Below are 24,515 nucleotides of genomic sequence, written 5' to 3'. Positions count from 1 at the left end.
TTTATAAAACACCATTCACATGAACGTGATTTTATCATATTGTCTTTCCTTTTCTGGTCTTTACTTAATTTATGGGCTGTCGTCATAGACTGAAAATAAAGACGTTAAAGCTGCCATCTTGTGCCGAGTCACGTTTTTCATAGCATCAAATAACTTTTAACAACTTTAATGATGACATCATTGATTGATTGATTGATTGATTATTATTTCCCCAATTAATCAGCTTCTCTAAATCATTCATGAAGACATCACATTTATCTTTAAAGCTTGTATCAATAAATAAGAAAAGCTAAAGGGGAAATAGGTGAAATTTAATGAATCAATAACCCTGCTCTGATAAAACAGTATTGTAGAAACAGAGCAGATAGATGGACTCTGCTGATCAGACGATTGATCCGACGGTTCACAACGCGAGCACGAGCCCCGCGCTCCTTCATCAGCCTCTTCCTCCCGTCTGTTAAGTAATTGGAGGAATGAAAACATTATTTAACACAGCGTGACGACAATCTGCCGCCGAGCTCTTCCACTCTGATGACTCAGCTCGGGGAAGTTTTCTGTGTGTCATTCTGCCTCCGATACGATAAACAAAGACTTTGTGCAAACACAAACACCCGACGTCTCAGTCTCTGTGAATTCTACACTGACGTTAATAAATCCTTTTGATTTTACAGTTGAACTATTGATTAACTGGGTGGATTAGAGGCTAGGGGATGAAATCTGTCGGATTATTTCAAGTCACAAAAGGGAGACAAACCACCTCAGAACGGGAGGATGTGAGAGGACAGGAAGGATGACGCTCCTTCTAAATTAGAACCGCTGAATAGTGATGCGTTCTGCCCAAGACACACAACGCAACCACGTTCCAGATTCAAATCCTTTGTTGTCCGCCCTCATATTCCGTCTCTGATTCTTTCCTGTACTGAGTAAACAGAAAATGTTCCAGACAGCAACGTCGGGAAAAAGTATTTATTCAGCGCCATCGCTAGAAATACTGCACGGGGGTTTTTATACCTCCGCAAAGCAGGTACAGTGTCAGTCTGCATACTTGTTTAGTCTCATATGAGGTCACCGTGACCTTTGACCACCGGAATCTAATCAGTTCATCTTTGAGTCGAGGGGACGACCGGTCGAAAGGGGAAGAAATTCCTCCAGATACAATGTTCAAGAGGCTAAAAACATGATTTGTGACCCAAAATCGAATCAGTCCATCCATGAGTGAATGTTGGAGAGTGGAAGTGAGTGAGAGACGGTGCAGCCTGACTGAAGTGAAGGGGACTGAGGTACGAGCTCTACTGAGATCACTGTGGCTTATTCCCAATTAGAGAATATGTGACGATTAAACCTATAAACCGCTGTCGTTCATTACTAATTAAAGCACTAATGTCCTCCGACGTGCGCACGCAGGACAAAATGAAGTGAATAACGTCCCGTGTGAACGTACCTGCTCGACACTAAAGGAGTCGACCGACACCTGAGGCTCGACTGACTCATGATGCGACGGACGGACGGGAAGCTACGACTTGAACGTCCGTCTTTATAGCAGGGGCGGGCGGGGGCGGGGGGGACGGACCGTTTTTCCTATCAAGGGCCATTTCAGTTTTTACAACATCCTCAGTGGGTCGTTCTGAGTGAGTGAACACATACATCACTCTAATGCGATGGTGATCTGTCTTGGAACGAGGCGTCTGATTCTCCTCACAGACGGTTTCAGGCAACACGACCTGCTGGCAGATCCGTGCACAACTTCATCTAACTTCTTGTCCTTGCGTGTCACTCACAGTTTATAATTTCCTCAGTTAATCGGTTTCACCAGCTTTAGACAAATAGATGCTTGAAGATCGAGCTTTATTCATCATCGTGACCACGTCTCTGCAAACTGAAAAACACGGGGTTGAGCTTGGAACAGAAGAATCCATCGTCCACTTCTCTTGGAAAGTGCAACATTCTTCAACCACTTCTCTTGTCAGTCGCTGTGACGCCTGTCAGCGATGGCACGTAATGGCTGTGTGTGTGTCTGTCTGTGTGTGTGTGTGTGTGTGTGTGTGTGTGTGTGTCTGTGTCCTGAGAGGCAAACGCTGGGAGAATTATCCGCTCTACACAAGCTGGTGGCCCGAGGTTTCCTGTCCCTGACTCGCCGTCGCCTTGGCAACTAAAGATGAGAGGGACGGATGTTGCAAAGAGAACCAGATGTGCATCTCCTGCCCAGAACATCTGAACATCTGTACGACAAGATGATGAGAAGGGAGCCACTGGTGTCTGGGGGTAATTAGGAAGATTTATACTGGAAACAGGGTGACCTTTGTGGTAATGTGTGTGTCTGTTGACTAATCGACTCATCACCTCAGCACTAACTCTGGAGCTCAAACTGAGTCTGAATCAACAGAGGTAAAATAAGTCTCTTCCTGTGAGTGACAGAGAGACGGAGACGTCCTGAAATCCTTCTCAGGGCCTTTCTATCTTTTTTATTTCATTACCTCTTCACTGTGGCCATGAACGACAGAGTGTGTTTGTGTCAAGATAAACATAAAGATGATGGTGTGTCTCCAAAAGTTCAGACTAATGCTCAGGAAAAACAGAAAGTCCAGAAGCGCACATATGTCGCTGTGGTAATTTAAAGACTTAAACACTGGGAAAGTCCACCAGCGATAAACCAGTTTAATTTCCCTACCTGTGTCCGGTTGTTGTCCAGCGTCTTCTCCAGCTCCAGTTTGGCAGCGGCGGCCTCCTGCTGGTGGGTTTGTCTCAGGTGCTCGATGGCCGACGCGTGGATGTGGTTCAGCTCCGAGCGCAGAGAGGCTGACGGGGGAGAGAAAACGGGAAATGGAAGCAAAAGGGCGCAAAGTTAACCTCATTTCACTTTTTAAAGAAAATATCACACACGGGAAGGAAATACAGCTTTTTACTGCGAGTTTCCGATGTAGAGAAAAGCTTCGTCCGACCTTTAGTCCACCGGCAGAAAGTCCTCATTACCCGCAGAGGCATTTTTCTTACAAGAAAATAAAGAAATAAAGTCTTTTTTAACTTTGCCGGCGCTGCCTTTACCCAAGTGGCCTTTTATCCTCACTTCAGCAGACACCTTTTACTGCAAACAGTCTGAGAGAGGGAACAGTTATCACCTTCCTGCTTGAGTGCAATAAAAGAAATGTAGCTGGAAACAGCTGAGAGTCTCTGTGCAGCTCTCCAGTTGTGAACACGGAGAATGAAAACACATGTAACACACACACAGGGAGAGGATGGTGAAGGTAGGAGAGAGAGAGAGAGAGAGAGAAAGGTAATGAAATGATGTGAGGATGTGGGGAGTGAGCGATGGATGGAAGCGGCTCTCCAGTGTCAGGGCCGTGACAGGAAGGTTAATGGAAGAGCATTTATCACAGCGCAGGTCTGGTGTGTTAGCACAGAAGAGCCGGGTGAGACTTTTAAAGATATTCAGGTGGATGTTAAAGTTTTAAAGTGCTGCTGATGTCCTCGTTTAACTGGACAAACACTTCCAAGCATAGATTTTAAAGTTTATTTCTGTGCAAATCAAACATCCAATTATCTTTTATTTCACACTGTACTGAGAAGAAAAAGATGTGGAAGAGAATAATAAAACCAAATGTAATGATATAACAGTTATTTATAGAAACGCTATTAAACTCTTCATCACGTCTGAGGGAATAATTCAGCATAAAACCATAATTCTAGTTTTCTGAATGGAATTTTTGTGGTAGTTAATATCCGTGACTTGACAATGAGATCTCGATTTAACACTTTGGTTTCATTTCTCTCCTCTTGGGTCCATAATGTACTAAACACTTTATTTATGGTGTCAATTATGAACCTGAAAATCAGAAATAAAGACATGAATAACATGAAATGAAGGGAATGTCCCACTGGCACCACAGCATCAATGTCTAAAGTTGTTTTCCCTGATATGATATTTGTTAGAGCTGCGTATTAATGAGTAAAACCTAAAGTTTGAAACAGCAGGAACTCGTGAGGATGGTGTTGCACCATCTCTAAAGTCCATATTCACCCGGGTTGTGATCCAAAAACAAGTCCTACTGCAGAGATGATGTTTTACTAAATGCAGAGTGACGTCAGATAGAATTCAGACTTATGGATAAAGTTGATATTTTACCAAATGAATCTAAATAAAGTTCTGTATTGGGTCTTCACAGATGACTGCACACGTACCGAGCATGGCCTTGCCCTCGTCCTCCAGCTCGAAGCGGAGCGTCTGCAGCTCCTGCTCAGATTGCTGCTTGAGCGTCTCGAGGCTGTGGCGATGAGCCTCTCTGATCGACTGCAGCTCCGCATGGTGATGATGGCGGAGACGCTCCTCCAAATCCTGGTGGAGGGGAGAGAGAGGGGGGGGAGAGAGGAGATGAGCCGGGTGGATGGGTGGGGAGGACAGGGAGAGGGGGAAGGAGCAAAGAGAGGGCAGGGAGAGAGAGAGAGAGAGAGAGGGAGAGGGAGGGCCAGAGAGAGGAGAGAGGAGAAAGTAGGGTAGAGGGAGAATGGAGACAGACAGTAAAGAAGCAGTGTGAGATGAGGGTGGGGGAGGGGAGACGCGATGGGAGGAAAAGAAGCAAAGAGAAAAGGGATTGAGAAAGTGAGGCAGAGAAAGATAAGGACGTGTTTCAGCCTCAGTTTTTAAATCCTGAATACAAACAGTTTCTCCTTTGTCTACGAGGACGTGGGAGAGAAATAGATCAATTTACAGAGTCTGAAACAAAGTGATTCATCAGCCCAGAAGATAATATTAATCACTGGTATTTATTTATTTCTACAGATTTTCAGAAAATAGAGGTCACCCCTCTAGCAGCTTCATATAAAAGCAGCTTCATAAAAACTTTGCTTTTAAAGGTTTTTCAACAAAGTCATTTTTCCAGAACGACCTCGACTGCAACTAAACTTCGCTGGAAATTATTTTCTAAACGAACTGCAATGTCAAAACATATTTTATTCATTAAAAAGAAAATTAAACAACAACACATTTCTGCAGCACAGTTTTTGAGGAATCTGAGTTTAAATCAAATCTGAAGGCTAATCAAGACATTTCCATAAATCATTGATAGGGTTTTAATCGATTCATGTTCAACCACTACACACACACACACACACATACACACACACACACACACACACACACACACACACACACACACACACACACACACACACAGACACACACACACACACTAACATCACACAGCGATTATCTTTTTGCATTTGCGTGAACCACAAAAAAAAAAACTGGCATTGTGTGTTTGCTAATTCCCACCACCCCCCGACTAAATCAGATTTTTCAATTATCACCTCATTAGCAAACCGTAAAATAACCCAAGTTCTAAAACGTACATGTATAAATACGCAATTTAACTCAGTTCTGGATACTAACAGTTAATATATTCCCTTTTTTCAAAATGATGCATTAAATGAAGAAAATGTTTAATATCCGAGGGGGAAAACACAGCTGCTATTTCCGTCTCAGAATATTCAACAGGGTTCAGATCTCATTTCCATAATTACACAAAGAACTAACAGCGCACTTTTTGTGGATGAGAAAATTGCCGCTCACGCTGAGTTTAACTTGTTTTTCTTCGCCGGGGAAAAATATTACGATGCCATTTTGCCAAATTATAAGTAGAAACCATCAAGAAGGAAAAGAAGATGATAATAAAATGATATTCATGGAGGGTCGACGGGAACATCTGCGGCGTCTTAATGCTCCAATATGCGAAGCCTCTGGGAAACGATTCAGGGGAAGGAATCAAGCTGCTGAATATTCAAATGAACGCGGCTCTGAGTGTCCGACTCAGTGTCTGACGTGGCACTCACGCTGCTTTTATGGTCACAAATTCAAAACAACAGAGTTACAGCTCATTAATGGAAAGATGTGAGCGAGCGGAGGGAGAATAATGTCGTTTGTCCATTAAATCTCATCACGAATCGGCTTCGGGTTGTTTTTTCCGAGCTGAATTTCTTTGTAAAAAAAAAAAGGTCAACGTAGAAGCAGATGTGTGGAAACAGCAGCTGGACGTTTGGTCACAGAATCAGAAAGTGGCTGCTGAGCTCTCTCTTATTCATTAGTATTGATCACTGGTCCTTTTGTACAGTGGGTCAGTAAGAGAACTATACCTTTTATTCCAGTAATTAAAGGCAGAACATTAATTACTCCTCATCACAGTGGATCCTATAATTACAAATTGACTGTAACATTGCTCCATTCATGTCCTCCTCCTCCTCCTCCTCCTCCTCTTCCTCCTCTTCCTCCTCTCCTCTGTGCTGTTTGTGTGTGCAGACAGGCTTGTTCAATTTCCATTCCATTACCAGACAGTCAATATGTGTTACTTAGCTGGTGTGTGAATCTATTTCACTGAGCAAAAGGGTGTTGATGCTGATGAACACGAGCGAGGATTGAACACACAAACACACAAACACACACACACAAACAAACACACACACACACACACAAACTCAGACTGTGAGTTTCTCCGACCCCGCGGCTTCAGCTCAGGTCTTAATCCTGACTTCGAGGACACGAGCTGCAGGAGCCGAGGCGTCTGAAAGTGACGCAGCCTGAGAGCATGTCTGTGTTCAGACACTCGGCCGTCGGGTGGTTTCAAACCCGAGAGCAGCATCGAAGCGCTGCGACGAACCTGCAGCCGCGGCAGAGACGTTAAAACAGGTGTGACACCGTCTCCTTGTCTGGTCCGACTCGAGCTGCTTCGTGCATCATAATGATGTTTGGTTCGTCAAAGAGGAAGAAGAGAGGGAAAAGAATGGAGGGAGTTTCACTGAGCAGAGATAAATCTGAGTCTGGATCCGACTGTGAGAAATTGCTGCAAACCAAGTTTCCAAATTATGATCAAAGAAAAAGTCAAGTTTTTTAATGCTGGCTTTAAAAATGCAGATCAGGGGCCAGATCTACGAAACTCCAAGATTCAAGAAGTAAAATTTAATTCTGAACTCTTTTTACTCACAAACTTATATCTATCGAAATTCTTTGGAGTCGAAAATGCACTTGAATTTAAGAAAGCTCCGGAGTAGAGGTCGGATATCAGGCCCAAGATCACCGGGATGCGACCAAACACTGATGGACAACATGTGGCCCGCTACAAAAAGTTGCTCAAAGAAACTCGGCAAGAGTCGTAGAAACAAGATGAGGAGAGAACCAATAGTCTGTCGATGGCCTCACACACAGACACCACTTCCGTTTGCAGCTTTTGCAAATCCAAAAGCACTAATGTGAACCGAATGTTGTGTGTGTGTGTGTGTGTGTGTGTGTGTGTGTGTGTGATTGTGTGTGTGTAGCAGGGATTTGTACCAACTTTATTACTCCTGGATATCACTGTCTGTGAAGTGTGAACAGTCGACGCCACTGAATGCGAATGTTCCTCCCTTCCACCCAAACACATAAAGCGCACATACACAAATCAGCCCTCTAATGCCTCCACTCTGGATAATTGAGTTTTTCTCCCCCCCCCCCGCACCGCTGGCAGAAATAAACACCCCGCCGCCATAAAAGAGCCTCCGTCAAGCTTTTAAAGACTTTATTTCTCCTGCCACAAAAAAAAAAAAACTGAAACTGTGACACAAGACAGAAGACTCTGAGCGAGTGATGAAAACGTTGGTGAGTGTTTTGCATCGGGGACGAGCAGAAGGCGAGGGGAGATAACGGGGCGAGGACCATGTTTGTTCGAGCAGTCGGTCACTGTGTGACACTGAGGTGATATTTCTCCTGCACACAGACACTCAACCGTTGCCAAAAAAAACACAAAATCACGAGGACGGCGTTTCTGACCTCCATTCTGCCTCCAGCATTAATGCAATTACAGCGTCCGAGTTGGAGAATGGATTTTGGAAATGTGATGTACGGCCGGATCCAAATCGACCTTGACTGGGAAAGTAGAAGGATTAGCGTTGAGGAACGTTTTCCTGGAACCTTGAAGGAGCGTGCACGTTGTGTTTGTGCATATTTTGACATTAGAAAGAGGAAACGACGAGCTGTCACTTCAGCGACTGGAAGCCGTCTGCTGTCAGTGAGCGACGCTGCTGCTGACGACTCTCTGCCCGACTAACCTTGACTCTGACAAGACTCCATTGGATTAAAATGTCACGGCTGACTTCTCCGGAGTCGCTTCTCCAACTGGCTCTTGATTCGTTGCTGTCTTATAAAATGAATAGTGCATGTAATTACAGAAAGACGCCTGTTTGCTTTTCAAAAATATGGATCCTAACAAACTTAATGACTTAATGGGGGAATTTAGTGGGCTGAGGATTTGGGATTTTCCAGTTGCTTGATTGGTTTGATGTCACAATTAAAAGTAACAGCCATTGCTAACTTCATCACGACGGCTTGAACCATTGAATTACACAACAGGAAACATGGTAATGAACCAACAACAGGCGGAGAAGACGAAACCAACATGATGCAAACAAAGGAAGGAAGATCATTTCAAAGGTTTTTGGTGATTTGGTGCGAAACCCAGAAAATAAACATAACTATTTCTTTACATGTGAACTCCCAGTGGTGTTTAATGGATCATATTAATATCTGGTCATGAATGTACCTGTGTGTGTGTGTGTGTGTTCCCCACCACCCACCTTCAGGTCACGCTGCCTGGAGCGCTCCTGGTCCTGCATGGCGCAGCAGTGCACCTCCTGCAGACGGTGCTGTCGCCTCTGGTGCTCCGTCTGCAGCTCGTCCAGCTGCATCCTCAGGTGCTCCCTCTCCTGGGTGAACTGGTGCTGCAGCTGCTGCAGCGACGACTGCGACTGGGACAGCTGCATCTCCAGACTCTGCTTCAACAAGGAGATCTACGGGGGAACAGACGAGGTAAATGTCGCTGGACTCAAAGATGAGTGCGCGTTCCTGAGTGGAACGAGGTGCCGAGTCTACAAATTAGCATGTTAGCAGTAGAACAGAAGTGAGAAATGAAGGAAGCAGCAGCAGGAGGAGGAGGAGGAGGAGTGAGGAAGTGTTGCCGTCTCCAGGGAGCAGCATGTTTGGTGCAGCGCAGCATAACAGCGGAGGGCAAACGCAGGGGTGGCAGTCAATTAGGCTTAAACAAATAAAGCCACATTAAGATGTTTGTTCCTCTTAAAGCTTCCAGCAAAAAGAGATTTTCACTTTTTCGCAAATACATTTTTCTGCACCTCACTGCAGAACATAATGAACTCTAGCTAATGCTGTAATGAAATGAATATATTATGGGGGGCAGTACGATGCACCACATTATTCTGTCTAGACAACTTAAGATAACGATAATTTGGAGTAAGCGTAGAGATAAACAGAAGCCGCCTTGTGCACACCTGATATCCACAGATTGCGATGCCCATGAATACATTTAGATTCACAACATCGATTGAGAAGCTTAATAAGAAAGTATAACCGTCACCGATTTGTGACCCGGAGGTCAAACATGCACGTCCTGCGTTTCTAGATAAAGAACCTGAAAAAAGACTGAGAGGCATCTTGTTGCCGAGCAAAAGTGGAATCATACATAAGTCATATTGTCCCACGTGTTGAGGAATCGTCTGTTGAAACAGCATCTTCTCCGTGGATCAGAAGATGAACCACAGCTCGGGTTTCACATCGGAGTAAATAAATAACGGTTCTGGTGATTGTGAAGCGTAGGAGCAGACACATTAATCACCGTATGGGACGATGATGATGATGATGGACCAGGCGTGACGACCACCGGCGGCTGATCCCCGCCGAATGCAGAAATGCACATTGATAGAGCCGTTGATGCCGTTTGTCTGTCAGTGTGATGACCACGGGAGAACTGAGTCACGCTACATTAACGTTACCAGGCGGCCATTAACAACAGGAGGCTGCTCCGGCGTGTTCACCGCCGTATTTCATAATGTGTGAGTGAGTTGGTGCAGCGGGGCGAGGGAGAAATAAGTCAGACACGAGCTTATTGCCTTTTCTCAGGCTCCTTCTCTGCCTATTGATTTTCTACTCGTGGCACAATCATGGAAATTCGACTACAAGCTGATGACATCTGGTGTTTTGCGTTCAGATCTGCAGCCGAAAGATTAAAACCACCTCTGAATTCTAATGTTCACAACATCTCTCTCTCTTTCATCCCTTCCCGGATTTTCTAAAAACCTTTTAACTTCCAAACACCAGAATAAACTACAACAGACGAAGAAAGGAAGAAGGAGGCGGTCGTACCTGTTCGAGCAGATCCTCCACCTTCCTCTGCCAGCTCTCTCTGGCGCTGCCCAGCTCCTGCTCTTTGCTTTGGGCCAGCTGAGCCAGAGCTGAGGCCTTGTCCTCCCCGTGCTCCTCTCTCAGCTCCTCGCGCAGCTTCTTACACTCCTGCCTGCAACACAACAACACAACAACACACACTCATTTGTGTGTGTGTATATTCATGTGTCAGGAGCTTGTCTAATGTCGCGATCATTAACTCGGAAACCAAAACAATGAGCTGAGAGACATTCAAATGCTTTTTACAGCAGAAAGAAATCAATTTAAAAGGTCTTTGTTCGCTGTGGAAAATCGGCTAAATTAAGTTTATAGCTTCTTTCAGATTCTGTGCATAACATGTTGTTATTATTATCAGAAGCACCGTGACAATATCTCGTGAAGAAGGAGACTCAACCGTCACTTTATGAAAACAATAACTGGTTCCTTATCAGAGCTCAACACTGCATCTATTGAGCGTCCATCACTCTGGGCCGTGTGTGTGTGTGTGTGTGTGTGTGTGTGTGTGTGTGTGTGTGTGTGTGTGTGTGTGTGTGTGTGTGTGTGTAGTAATGAAGGATCCAAGCAAAACTCATATTTTTGTCACTCTGAGAGCCACAAACACACACACACACACACACACACACACACACGTCCATCATACAACACGCTCGACATGTGTCATCATTCATGTTTCAAGATAAAGCACTCTCTCTCTCTCTCACACACACACACACACACACACACACACACACACACACACACACACACACACACACACACACACACACACACACACACACACACACAGACACGCAGGCCTTGGGCTTCAAAGAGCCCTGGTCGTCCTAATAAGAGCTGTTATATACGATGTGCAGGGCAGGGACGTGAGATGAGGGCAGAAGGAGACGGGGAGAAGATGGATGAGACGGAGGAAAGAAGAGATCGAAGTTGAAGCGGCGAAGGAAGCGAAGTGTCAAAGGAAGAGAGACGTCCCCTGATAAAATGTGAGATAATTGGCCGGACTCTGCTGCTCCTGCTACGAGCTTTAAGGGAAAACACGCTCATTTGAGGTGTGTCTGTGACATGTGGGGCCCATATGGACTCATTCATACTGTACGATAGGTTCTCATGCGGAAACGAGATTTCAACGATACGCGGGAACTTTTTGAGGTGAGACTTTAAGAACTGGTCAGAAGCCACAGACGTCTGAAGATAAAGGTTCATCATCACGACCTCCTCCACCGCCACCATGTTTGTTATGGTCAGGAACTCTGTGAATGTTACCACAGTTTAGTCGGCAGCTTTACACCAGATTGAATTGAAGCTGCTGCAGAGCCCTGCGAGGATAATGCTCTGTCATGGGCAATATTGTGAGTCGGTATGACCTCTGTGTGTGTGTGTGTGTGTGTGTGTGTGTGTGTGTGTGTGTGTGTGTGTGTGTGTGTGAGAGTGTGTTCTAATAAGTGTGAGAAGCAATGTTAAGGAAACAGAAAGACTTCCAATTTCCAATCCACTCTTAATCATGCTCTGTCTATGTTAAAAGGACACACACACACAGACACACACAGACACACACACACACACACACAGACACACACACACACACACAGACACACACACACACACCTGAGTGTTTCGGTCCATTTCAGCTCCAGCTCCAGAGCCATTTTGTCCATCTTCAGTTTCTCTTCTTCTTTGGTGGTGATGATTTTAGCTTCATGCTGACGCTTCTGGATCTCCAACTCACCCTGATGGAGAGACAGAGAGACAGACAGAGAGACAGAGAGACAGACAGACAGACAGTGAGACAGACAGACAGACAGACAGAGAGACAGACAGAGAGACAGACAGACAGACAGACAGACAGACAGACAGAGAGACAGTGAGACAGACAGACAGACAGACAGACAGACAGACAGAGAGACAGACAGGCAGACAGACAAAGTGTTAGTTTGACATCAGTCTGAGCAGCTCAGAGTTTGTTTCTTTCCGTGCCCTGGCATGAATCCATCTCTGCAGGCAACTGTGAAAACTTTGGGGATTTTTTGTAGCGTGAAAAATGGTCAGAGCCTTTTGAGTGACATTGCTTTCAGACAACTCAAATGCTGGTTATTGGCAAAGTCAATCCAAAAACAACGGAAAGCTCTGTAGAAACCTGGTCTGTGTGGCAGAACTGAAGAAATGATAAATAGGACATGAATTGGTTGATGTTGATTGCACCGACTCAGTGAATTAAATGATTTCCATGTTGGAGTACTGGTCAAAATAAACAAGCAATAAGTAGTCGGACATTATCTTGGGGGCGTTATTTTTCTTTATAGACGATTATAGACAACAAATTATAAACGAATAGAAAAAAAATATCATGATTAGTTCTCTTCATCCATCTTTGGACCAATTACAGTTTTTAGACATTGAAAATAAGGACGTTTCAAAGAAGTAAGGACATTTTAGAGAAGTGGGGACACTTCTCTGTCTGGTCCTCACTCCTCTGGATCTGCTTGGGGATTAAAACCTGGTTTTTGGGTGAGTAAGCATTAATTAAGGGTCAGTTAAGATGGTCAGGGTTCGGTTTAAGGTCAGGTGCAGATGATCTCAGTGATTGTGTGTGTGTGCTGACCTGCAGCGCGGACAGCAGGTTGCTGGTCTCTCTCAGACGAGCCCTGGTGGCGTCCAGCTCCTCCAGCAGTTTGTCCTGCGCCTCCTTCAGGGTGGAGATATGTCCCTCGGCTGTTCCCATGTCCTGCTCCCCCTGCTGCAGCTTCCCCTGCAGCCGAGACACCTGCGTGAAGGACAAGACGGACGACCGGTCGGTGTGAGACAGAGAGAATCAACAGCCTCTGCTCTGTTCTACTTCAGGCCGTGTCTCAGAGTGGCAGCAGCCTTGAAACCACATCAGCAGTTTATGCAGTTTCCATCCAAAAAGCTTTCAGTCACTTTCATGTTCTTTTTGCCAACGTGGCGAAACATGGTTCCTTTTTAAATTCATTAGATATTTATTTACCTGGATTTTAAAAGTACAGTGCAAATGGGAACAGGGAGTGAAAAACAACAAACACATTGTTATAAACATTTCTCTACAGAGAGAAAACGATAAGGATTTTTGTGACGGGTCATTTTTCCCCATTCGACTTAATACTCAACCAAAGATACTAACAAATAAATAAGAAGCCTCTAATCACGCTTTGTGAATTTCTGAATCTGGACTGAGCTGTTCAACAAATTCAAAAACAATATGAGATATGGATAATTGTTATAAATAACATAATAAGAGTTTTGTGGGTTGTTAAAAGCTCTAACTGATATGAAAGTTTAAGTTCCACAGTGAGGGTGATATTTGATGTTAGCTTGTCCTTTAAGTAAGTCGGGAGCTGCATATTAAGAAGTGACCCCGGCCTCGTTGTTCAGCCGCTAATATGACTGTTTACCTCATCTGTCAAAAATAAATACTGATTATTATTCAAGTCAGGCAAACTGTATTAGTAAGGAGCTCAGGACTCAGACTCCGGTTTAACTTCTGGAGGTGACATTCACAACAAGAAGTTAAGAGTTGTGACTCATCAGTGTCGCCAAGTGTTTTCTGCCAATGTTCCTCAACGTGATCTTCATCAGCAGAAGATCAATGCACAAGGATTAACTGCTCATAATGGCTTTAAAGATCCAACCTTCATGTTATTTCACTGCTTTTACTTCCTTGATTCGAATGCACAATGAGTCAGTCATTGTAAACCTGCAGGTTCTGGCCTCCTACCTCCTCATTGGCCGCGCTGAGTTTGGAGGTCAGCTCGTCCTTCAGCTCGTCCAGCTGCTGCCGGAGCAGCGTCTTGTGCTCCTCCAGTTGGAGGCGCTCTCTCTCAAACTGCTGCTCCAGCTCCTGTGGAGACAAAACCACAAACATAAATCAACGTCAAAACCAGCGAGCGGTGAAAAACCAGAAAGCGTTGATGATGAAGTTCAGTGCCTCGATCAGTAATTCTCACACGAGTGAAACGAGTTCCCACAGAGTGAAGCTGTTGAAAGCCGAGGAACGTTTAACTGGTGTTCATGTGGTTTTACATCTGATTCTCAGTCATCCAGGTTAGTTTTACATCAACTAGTGACTAGTGATGCACCTTGACACATAGTCAGTGATCCTGGGTCCTCAGGTAGCACCGCCCCACCCAGGTCCCTCCTCTCCGGATCCACAGCCGCCTCAGAGAAACGTCTGCTACCTATGTGTCCATGCCCAGTATATTGGAGGCCCCCCATTGGGACTGACCTGTGGAACCTCTGCATCCCACCTTGAAGGGTTCGAATCTTTCCCACCACCCATTACTGCACCAGCACTTCAATGTGGTCGTCCCAGGAGACCCTGAGCGCTAAGAGAAAGATCTGCTGGCCTCAATGAAGTTGTGGTAACTTCATGTACTCGCCTGGGACATAATCCTGATATAACCTGATTAGAACTCATGTGGTAAAAGGGACAAATCATCATCAAGCCCAAACAGCAGCTCCATTTTCCTTTTACTGCATTTTAGGGATCATTTTGAAGAACAGCGATGACTTCACTAACACCTTTAACCCTGTTACTGAGTTAAAGTCACAATAAAACTCATATTAAGTAATTTATTCCAACACTAAACCAAAGTTAAACAACTCCGAGGGTCAACAGCCATCAACTCTGAGAGCAGGAACTCAAATCGCTCCAGCGTTATTACCTCGGTCTCGCTGAACATCCGCATTCTCTCTCCTCTTTGTCTGATTTCACATTCACCGCCTTCATCTGTACAAATTCCTAAAAATACTTCAAACTATCTCATTGTCCTTGACAGGGAGCAGAGAATCGCATTGTTCCCATAATAAAGCTTATTATGGCGGCTGATGAATGGGCAACGATTTCTGTTACACTGAGCGGCGACGGCTGCTACTTTCCAAGGACAATTAGGGCCGAGGGAAATGGCTGTTATGTCACATGGAATCTTCCACTATTATTCACTGTACAGGAGCATGCAGTTTGTATAACGCTGTAGAAAACATTCAGGGTATCGACTCCGGTGACACAGCTCCATACAAACGAATGGGGCTTTGCAGGAATTGATCTGAATGGAGGAGAGAATGAAAAATCACAGTAATTTGTGTTTAATGCCTCACGACATGTGAATGTGTATTAGCCCTGATACACTGCAGACCGATTCAGGGTGTATCCCCCTCTCAGCCAATGTTAGATGGGATTGGAACCAACCCCCCTGTGTCCCTCAAAGGATGATGGATGTCCCTGTTAAAGTGAATACTAACTACCACAAGAAAAAGCGAATGTGAAAATGCTGTAGCACAGAACTAGAAACAGCTCAAACACCCACAAGGCCGTCTCTAAATCCTGATGCAACAACGTACGAGTGTTAGCGCCTCGCGGACTGTGTGCCTCGGCCACCGAGTCAAATCAAGTTCACAGCCACGTCTGTACCAGAATCATTTATGCAGTGTAGATTTGGAAAGATTTTGAATTGATTCGGTGTCATTTAATCATAACTTCATCATATTTGGTGTTTAGGTCGAGCAACGGACATCTGAAGACCACGTTCTAATCAGCTCATCCATCCATGTGGACATGTGGATTGAAATTCACAAGAATGTGATGGACGTGTGGTTAGTTTGACCCTCGACCACCAAATCATCACTTCATCCTCGAGTCCAACTGGATTCTTTTGCCGGATTTGATAAAACTTCCGTCAAAGTTCGGTCCGAGTCGATCCGATCACGAGAATCAGATCAACGACCTAAAAAACACGACGCTTCTGTCGCTGGCGCAGATTCCTAAAAGGCCTCAATCATTAAATCAAAAATACATTCAACGAATACGTCGAAAATCGTTATTGTTGCGTGAGGTGACCTCCGCCAGCCCGATGACATCAAGGACACATCAAAGGGAATCTTCTAGTCAACGGTCGATGAGGAAGCGACGTCACACGGGGACGAACCTAATATGAGACATCAGGATTCATGTCGTACCTTGTGGCTCGATTTGGAGGGCGAGACCGCGCTGGAGCCAAGCGATTCATTTAAATTCCAAACCCCCGGCTCCTCGCAGACAACTCTCATTACGGTTTAAAGTGATGAAAGAGCAGAGGTGATGAAAGAAAAGATGATTAACTAGATGTGATGAAACTTAGATCAGACGAAATAATCGAGTGATGACGAAAAGAGATGAAGACTCGTCCGTCCCTGCGATTCTGCGGAAGAGATATAAAGCAGATGAGTGAGGCGGCAGAGAACGAACGAGGAGTGAATGAGTGCTGCTGCTCGACCTCCTCCTCCTCCTCCTCCTCCTCCTCCTCCTCCTCCTCCCCCCTGATAATCTTCACAATTGGGACATTTCTGCAGCAACACTGACAGAAAGGAGCAACAATCAGAAATGACAGTGCAGATCAGAGCTCAGCAGGAGGAAATATGAGGAAATCATAGAAGGGCATATATATATATACGAGGCCTCCTGCATATGGAATGCATATCTAATAACTATGGAAATGTACGAACGCTCCTCTCTTAATGTAGCTGTCAGCTCTGATCAGGTCTTCCGCAAGAATATTATTTAAAACAAGTCCTCATTATGCAACTTTGATGCAAGGGAATAGTTGATCAGTTGCTTTCACATGGCTGTGTGTGCCGGGGATAAGGGACCCGCTGGAGATCAGGCATCATCACAGGGCTATTTCAGGCTGGTGAGACCGTGCAGCCAAATTAGCAGCGGGCTGCGGTTTGGAACAGCAAGACCTCCAGGCTCATTAAACTGGTCCCAGGGCCCACGTTCAAATCCTCGGGGGCATTTTCTGCATTTTTTCATACCAGACACAAAACCGTCATGATGCTGGAATTTGGGTATTCGGTGCCTTCGGAATTCTACGTTGTCCTGTTTCCATGTGTGTTATTGTGGAATCTGTCCTGTTACTACATCTAAAGGTCCTTTGTAGAGTTCTGAATGATAATTGTGATGATTTTGAGCGTTTGCCTCGATATACGAATGCACACAATGTGGTCAGCTAAATAAATATTCATGACAAGGCTTTTACACTATTCCACCGAGATTTGGTGTTAAAAGATGCAGGAGACGCAGAGAAAACATGGATGTAAACAATGAAGGTTTAAGAAATATGTCTAAACAAATGGTCCTCAGAGATACAAGCAATATATTTTGGTTAAAAGCACTGAAGGAAAACACAGTTGTTTAATGGACATGTCCAGAGGGTACTTTCAGTTTCCATAATTTAAGTAGAAGTCGTGTGTTTAATCTGTGGGTTTTGTTTATTATCTCATTTTTTGTGACTCTAGCAGTGAAATGGTGCTGAAACTTATTGCGTACGAAGATTTTAATAAAAATCAACACCATTTAATGCAATATATAAACAATAATGCTTCATGTAATATTAAATATTTATATCGTAAAGGGAAACCCAAGGTTATTATGTTTTATTCAACCCTGTTACCTTTTAATGCTGAACTCTGTGATGCTGTTGACTTGGACGAGATCATATTGAAATAGGTTTTTAATTTACTGTCAAATACCGAATAGAGACTCAAAAACTCACAATATAATGAAATTCTGATACACCGGCAAAAGCTTTAGTTAAATAATTTTCTTGCATTTGAATCCATAGTTAAAGGTTTTCTGTTTCTGGTTTAACACATCTTCAGGACTGAGAAGTGTCTGTACACCGCCTGTATGAGCCCGGCCCAACAAACTGTGCTAAGTAAGTAGCAGTGAAATATTTATGGCGGAACTTTTAGAAACACACACAAAACGCTGGGCTCCCGAGTTCCGCTCCTTCTCCATCCCATCATTTTTTGCTCTAATTTTGATGACTTTACTCCCCACTTGCACTTCTATGTGCAGTAAATGTCACCAGTTTACGAGCGGGGCCGTGAATTTTAATCTCAGTGTCCCTCCGCCTTTTAAATGTCAAACTCCACAACACCTTCCGAGACTCAATTTCCCTGATTTTGGTGCTTAATATAATTAGTCGCAGCCATTTTGTCTTTATTTGGAAAAAAATCATATTCAGGAGACGTATCCTGCTCATATTCAGGCTCATAATATTTGATTAGTGTTATTACTGTACGATGTTTACGAGCTCTAATGTGCGGAAAACATCACTTCACTCGATCTGTGCATCGCTGCAGCTCCTCTTTTCAGCCTCTGTCTGAAACTTTCACGTACATAAAACACACAAAGAATAGTCAAACTGTAAAAGCATCATAAGTCTCCTTTAAAAACTAAAATCTGTTCATCTAATTATCATTCCATTGTCTCCTGATGATACACCAAAGCTGCAGTGTAGGTGTGCGAATAGGAGGCGCAGCAGGTTTAGAGCGTCAGCGGCCGCTAACCCTTCCCACCTGCGTGACTCACTCTCCACGCGTGACCCCCGTCAGCCGCCACATCTCGCAACTTTGTTTTCATTGATAATTTATCACCCCCCGGATACATGGCATTTATAGGTGACAAATATAAATGTGCTCCTGCGTCAGTGGGTTTGCATTCTCCTTCCTTCTGAGGCTTGCCAGCTTCTTAGTCATTGTTTCAGATCCTTTGATGTATTTCAGTCTATAGAAATCCTCTGCGGATGCAATTTTAATTTTTTCCAGTTATGTGAGCCCGTGTCACCTGTCATGCCCACTCGTACTGTTATATTAATTTTTATACTTCAATATCAATGTGGGCCTCCTCATAAAAACCCTGTATCATAGATTCCAAACGTGTATTCAGTATTTGAGAGAAGCTGCTTGTTGAGTCACACTTAGGATTTGGATGTCGACTCTGGTTTTGTTGATAGAGGATACAGGTATTTCTCATAATGAGCCAAATAAAATGTACATATAAATAAGTAAATATCATAAAACACATGTATTTCTTCTGCTAAAGTCTTTCACTGCTGCGAAAAGCATCGGTTTCACCAACTCGTGTCTTTTCTGCAGTAAAGAGCTCGTCAGTATCAATATTAACAGTTTGTCTGTTTTAGACAATATTTCTCCTATTATTAGTAATAAAAGGTTGACTTAAGTGCTACCATGGTTTTAATAGGAACACTGTAAAATCAATTTACCAAAGCACAAGTACAATACGAAGGTACTTGGACACATTTCCGACTGGCAGGTGGAATTCCATCACAAGATGGTCTCTAGTTACGTTTAAAGGCTGAATTTTACTGCCCAGAGTCCAGGAGACAGTAAACGTTAACATCTATAATTAATTAAGGGGATAGAAGAATGTGTTTGCCTTAATAATGTCATTAAAATCTGCATAATAATCTAACTTAGGCTTTATGAGACTTTATAGCCGTACCTATGTTTACAGGCAAAGCTGGGAACTGAACCTGTTTTTCTGAATGGAGAGGAAGTGTCTGAGAGGGAACAGAGACGAGGACATCTCCTGTGTTTCAATAGCAAATTGCCTGAGTGCCAAACTCGAGAGAGAGAAAAAAGCTTTTAGAGACACGGCAAATCTACAATTCAGAGGCTCAAGGCAAAAAGAGGGAATAGCTGCTGTGGCAGATGGTGCAGTCAGTCAGGGAACGATGTGGAATTAGCTCAGAGGTTAGAGACGCCGGCTTGTGACCGGTTACTCGTTGAAGTCCCTCCACCAGCTTACACTGTCTTCGGGGGCGTGTACGAGTGCGGCTGCCTTCTCTCATCAATGCTCCATCTATGTAGGGAAAGCACAGAACAGAACTGCAGCTCCTCGCAAAGTCTCTCCTCAAAAACCTTCCGCCATAGTTGCAATTGCTTCGTCGTGTCCTGTGGTCGTCTCGCTTGAATTACTGGCTTTCATCAGTTTTTTATAAGCTTTCAGAAAACGTGCACAAATACAACATGAGCGCAGAGTACGGACACAAGGCTCCGTCCGTGAACGTGTCCGACGCTGAGCATCAATGAGCCTGAACATTAGAGAACAGGGGTCATAATACACGTAGTATATTTACACACGTGTGGAGTGAGAGTCAAGACACTTTGACAAACACACAGTATCAGTGGTGTCGATCAAAATAAAGCACATGCAGACACCGCATTAAATGTGTCACTCACAATCACCACTGGTTTATTAACAAGCAGAAAGTCAACGGACTGCAGGGCTGTGACAGCTTGTGATTTGACTGTGTCCTGGAATATCACACCGTTTAAATTTCATATTAGTTCATATCAGCGTTCATTCCAACAAACTGACGGTGCAAATTGCTGAACTCTATGAAAGTGGATCTGTTCCTCTAAAGGGGAAAGTCACAGTGTGGAGGTCAGGGATGATGGATGGATCCTACTTATATGCAAAGTCACTGCAATTAATATTATCTTTGATTTGGAAACCACAACTTCTGTCTTTATCAAGTCTTTACTGGAAGTTTTAGTTCGTTAATATGTCACTGACGGTCAGAAGCTTCCATCTGTTTCTTCTCAATCAGAAAAATCCAACTTCATCACTATCGAGTATGAAAACTGAACCCAACTCGTGCTACGTTTACTTCACCTGTGCTAGTGTCTGAAAAGAGGTGAACTCCTTCCAGCACGCTGCAGAAAAACAAGCGTCCCAGGGCCTCCATCTTCTTTATGGCCCGAGATAAGCCCAGAGCTCCGCGGTGCAGGATCAATTAAAAACATACAGCCGTTCATTTTCCTGCGGCTTTGAGCGATAAACTCTGATTGCACAAGGATGCAGCAATCTGTAAATTAATCTGGTGGTGGTTTGTATTTATTGTGCACGGTGAGAACCGAGCATCTGATGCAAAACCTCTGGCACATTGTTTATCTCAGTTCCAGACGTGGATGCTTTTGTTTTGGACGCAGAAAACAACAGATCTCTGCTCTGGCATCAGCAGCCGTGGTCGAGCAGAGGGCCCCTCAGCAGCTCTGTGTGCTGCTCGTACGCCGTGTGCACGTGTACTCACGGCCAGCAGGCGGTTCTTCTCCTTCTCGGCGTTGTTCAGAGCGGTTTCCAGGGTCACTCTGTGCTTCTTGGCCACTTCCTCCACAGCTCGAGTCTGGCTCTCCTTCATCTGGCTGCCCTCCTCCTCGTGTCGGACCCGCATGTTGCTCATGTCCTGCTCGTGGGACGTCTTCTCCTCGTGCAGGGTCTGACGGACGCAGAAACACAAACACGTCCGTTTTAAAATATGCTCAGAGGTGAGACGACACACTGACGGACGGGGAGAGAGAGCGCCCGGGCTGACATTTACACCACATGCTGTATTATGCAGCCACATTGCCAGTGTTTACTGATCGACAGCCAAAGGAATCAATACTTCACTCCGTCTCTCTGTATCTGCTGTTTTGTCTCTATTTTCCATTTTCTCACCATTTCACTCTCAAATGTGTTTTTTTTTTCCTTGCAGCACTGGAACGAGTTCGCTGAACAAAGCCTCCGGGGCACGTTCCATCGGGGGGGTTAATGGTAATGGGGTTATTGATTACGGAGCCGTGAAAGCCCCCAGACATGACCCCGCGGCCATTACGGCTCTAAATGGAGCTGGTGTTGTCTTCAGCATCAGGAGAGACAGAGTTAAGGGATATTTTAGGCTCCGTAAAGTATTTTTCTGTATTTCTGCTTCATACACCGTCTCCTTATCTACTGGAATCTGGAATCTTTACAGCAGGATTGTAAATGAACACTAAAGACGTGAAAACTTAAATTTACTAAAAAAAACGGTGACACTGATTCATCAGCACAGATAATTAACGCAGCCTAAAACACATGCACAATAATCTGTCTTCTATTTAGCTTCATCACTCGCAAAACAAAACCAGCGTGTAACTGGCACATTATCAGACGCTGGCAGCAACATGAAAAAACACTAATGTGCCACCGGGGATTCACTCATGTTTGTTTTGGAATCGTTGCCTCCAAAACCGAGGCCTGTTCTTGGAAATCCCCCAAGAGGCGTCCATCAAACTGGTCGGACCGAGCGAGACCGCTGTGACATCATATGGCCAAACGAACCTGAGGGGAACCGAACGTCCTCTCAAAGACACTGGGCCCTGAAAACATCCTGGGAGGTTAATTCCTCCTCTTGTGGGGCGAAGAAGACGAGGAACACAAAAAGGCAAATGAAGGAAAAAGACTGATTGTAATTTGGAGAGAGCGAAGGAAAAACCAAGACTCACAGTAATGTAATGACTTTTCCGCAGCTTCCTTATAATTGAAGTGTTTTATACTCTGCTAATGTCGTTCAAGCACGATCGAGCCAAAAAAATCCCTGCGAAGTGCGAAAAACTCGAAAAACACATTCCGCTACAGAAGTGTTTGTTCTTTTCTTTTAATGTGGCAGCGTTGGAAATCCCCAATCGATGGTTTCACCAGTAGCCGGATGAATGCGAATGAAGCGTTTAAAGCAGAAATCGGCGGAGCTCGAGGAGACGCAACAGGAAGGTGGTGGGAAGTTTAAGCGGCGCGGGCTCGTCTATTATCCTCGGGGAAGACATTGAAATTCACAGCAGCGTCTCTCGGTGGGAGGACTCGGCCGGCTCCCGGAGGATTACACTGCACAAATGTCAGAGATAGATGAGAACACACACATGAAGCAGCAACACTTGACATTTACCGTGGGCTGCGGTTGGTCTGCTGACTGCACTGTTCCTTAAACCATCTGACCTTTAAGCTTCTTGGTTTTGGAAACGAGGAGCGGCCTCGCTTCAAAGTTCGTAAAAAGCCGTGATTGACAGGTTTGACTCTTTAAACTGTTTGACGATTACAGGTCCGTTTATTTATTTATTTATTTTTTTTCCTCTGACTCTTTTCCGCCGACGATGCATTTTTTTAAAAATTTGCTGCACACATGAGATTGATTTTTTCTTCCGAGGGCGATTTCACACCGACCTTGTTCGGGTTCGGACCTTCAAACTTTTCAGTTTCGTCCCGAACCAATAAACCAGGAGTGAAAGGGGCCTTGAACAGAACAGGAGAGGCGGTGTCTCATTTTTTTAGGGGGAGTTTTTCTTACAATAAACAAAGAAGTGGAATCCTCTCGCAGGATTAGTTCTTCACCTCTGATGAAAGACCTTTATTTCGCTGGTCGTGAAACAATAATGATGTAACAGTGGCAACAGAATAAACCAAGAACCGGTTCATTTTTCTGTTTATTTTAAATTCAAACAGAAAGACTTAGTCTCCACCAAGCTGACAACACGCTGACGTCAGACACACGCTCGTCTACAAACCAATCAGAGTCGAGTAAAGGACGACAGGACGTACGTATGTAAGACAACATTCTTTAGTCCCTAAATTACAACGTGAAACCAAAACTAAACCAGATCAAATGTGAACAATGGGACAAAGACACGAAGCCTGGTTCAGACTCTCAGTGAGAAAACGCACTTAATCTCGGTTTAGTCTCTGTAAAGAGAGACAGAGTGAGGGGGGAGTCTTTATCCATATTATATATATCATATACCCACACCACAATATTTGTGTTCTTTATGAAAAAAAAAAACCTGAATTATATCAACAATTCATGTCAAGTCTTTTAGATCAGACGGGCTTTGGGCTGAAAACCTCACACCAGAACACGGGAGGATTAGCGGCTCTGCAAAGTCACAGGAAACTCAGGGTTGCCCAAGGAAAATAAATAGAAAAACCAAATAGAATTGAAGAAATAAATCGCTTCTCCTCTCGGGGTGAGAACAGCTTCAGATCCCTGAAGCTGGACTGTGGGGTTCACTGTGGAGCTTGAGGTGAGACAGTGGTGACGACAGTGACTGAAGACAGAAGCGTTAATATCTCTCTCTCTCGAACCTGCATCCTAATTACTTTGCTGAAGTTCCTCTGAAGTTTTTCCTGTTTTTAACGCAAAGGACGAATTTCTCATAACTTCTTGTGTTTTAACACCGCTGAACGGGTCGGGAGCAGAGTACACAGAAAAGTTAAGTCGCGGCTTCTTAATGAGTTATTGGCTATTCATGACGCATTACCTCCAGCCTGATGTGAATATTAAACACCGGCAGCAAGCACACGCACCTTCTCCAGGGACTGGATCTGCTGTTTCTGCCTGTCGTCCAGGGCCTGGCTCTGGCTCTGCAGTGCCTCCCTCTCTTCCTCTATCCTCAGCACCTTGTCCTTCAGCCGGCTCCGCTCGTTGTCCAGGTCCCTGATGGCCGCCTCCTGAGTCATCTGGGTGGCCTGCAGGCTGCTGATCTGACCTGTGACGGGAGACGTGACAAGGGTGCAAACAGTGAAGTGGCAGCCATCTGCGATCTGTGTTCGTCCAGCAGGCGTCTGGTAATCCAGATTTGTTTTTGTCTGCCTGTCAGTGAGCTGCAACCCACTTGATCAACAAAAAATATGCGGTTTAGATAAGACATAAAGAGGAGA

At 44.5% G+C, this 24,515-nt stretch overlaps 1 protein-coding gene across 1 annotated transcript in view; it reads right to left on the bottom strand.

Moving 5' to 3' along the window:
- Positions 1-24,515, bottom strand: part of fam184ab (family with sequence similarity 184 member Ab) — an 88,056-nt gene that overhangs the window by 17,050 nt on the left and 46,491 nt on the right. Inside the window, 9 exon segments of the mRNA XM_035144701.2 lie at positions 2,669-2,796; positions 4,177-4,330; positions 8,593-8,805; positions 10,172-10,322; positions 11,816-11,937; positions 12,810-12,971; positions 13,941-14,063; positions 21,100-21,285; positions 24,162-24,343. Coding sequence (XP_035000592.2) covers positions 2,669-2,796; positions 4,177-4,330; positions 8,593-8,805; positions 10,172-10,322; positions 11,816-11,937; positions 12,810-12,971; positions 13,941-14,063; positions 21,100-21,285; positions 24,162-24,343 — 1,421 coding nt within the window.

This window comes from Hippoglossus stenolepis, chromosome 20, assembly GCF_022539355.2.
Source record: "Hippoglossus stenolepis isolate QCI-W04-F060 chromosome 20, HSTE1.2, whole genome shotgun sequence".
NCBI classification, from domain to species: Eukaryota; Metazoa; Chordata; class Actinopteri; order Pleuronectiformes; family Pleuronectidae; genus Hippoglossus; species Hippoglossus stenolepis.
The sequence above is the reverse complement of the archived record's forward strand: the minus strand, read 5'-3'. Positions and strand labels throughout refer to the sequence as shown.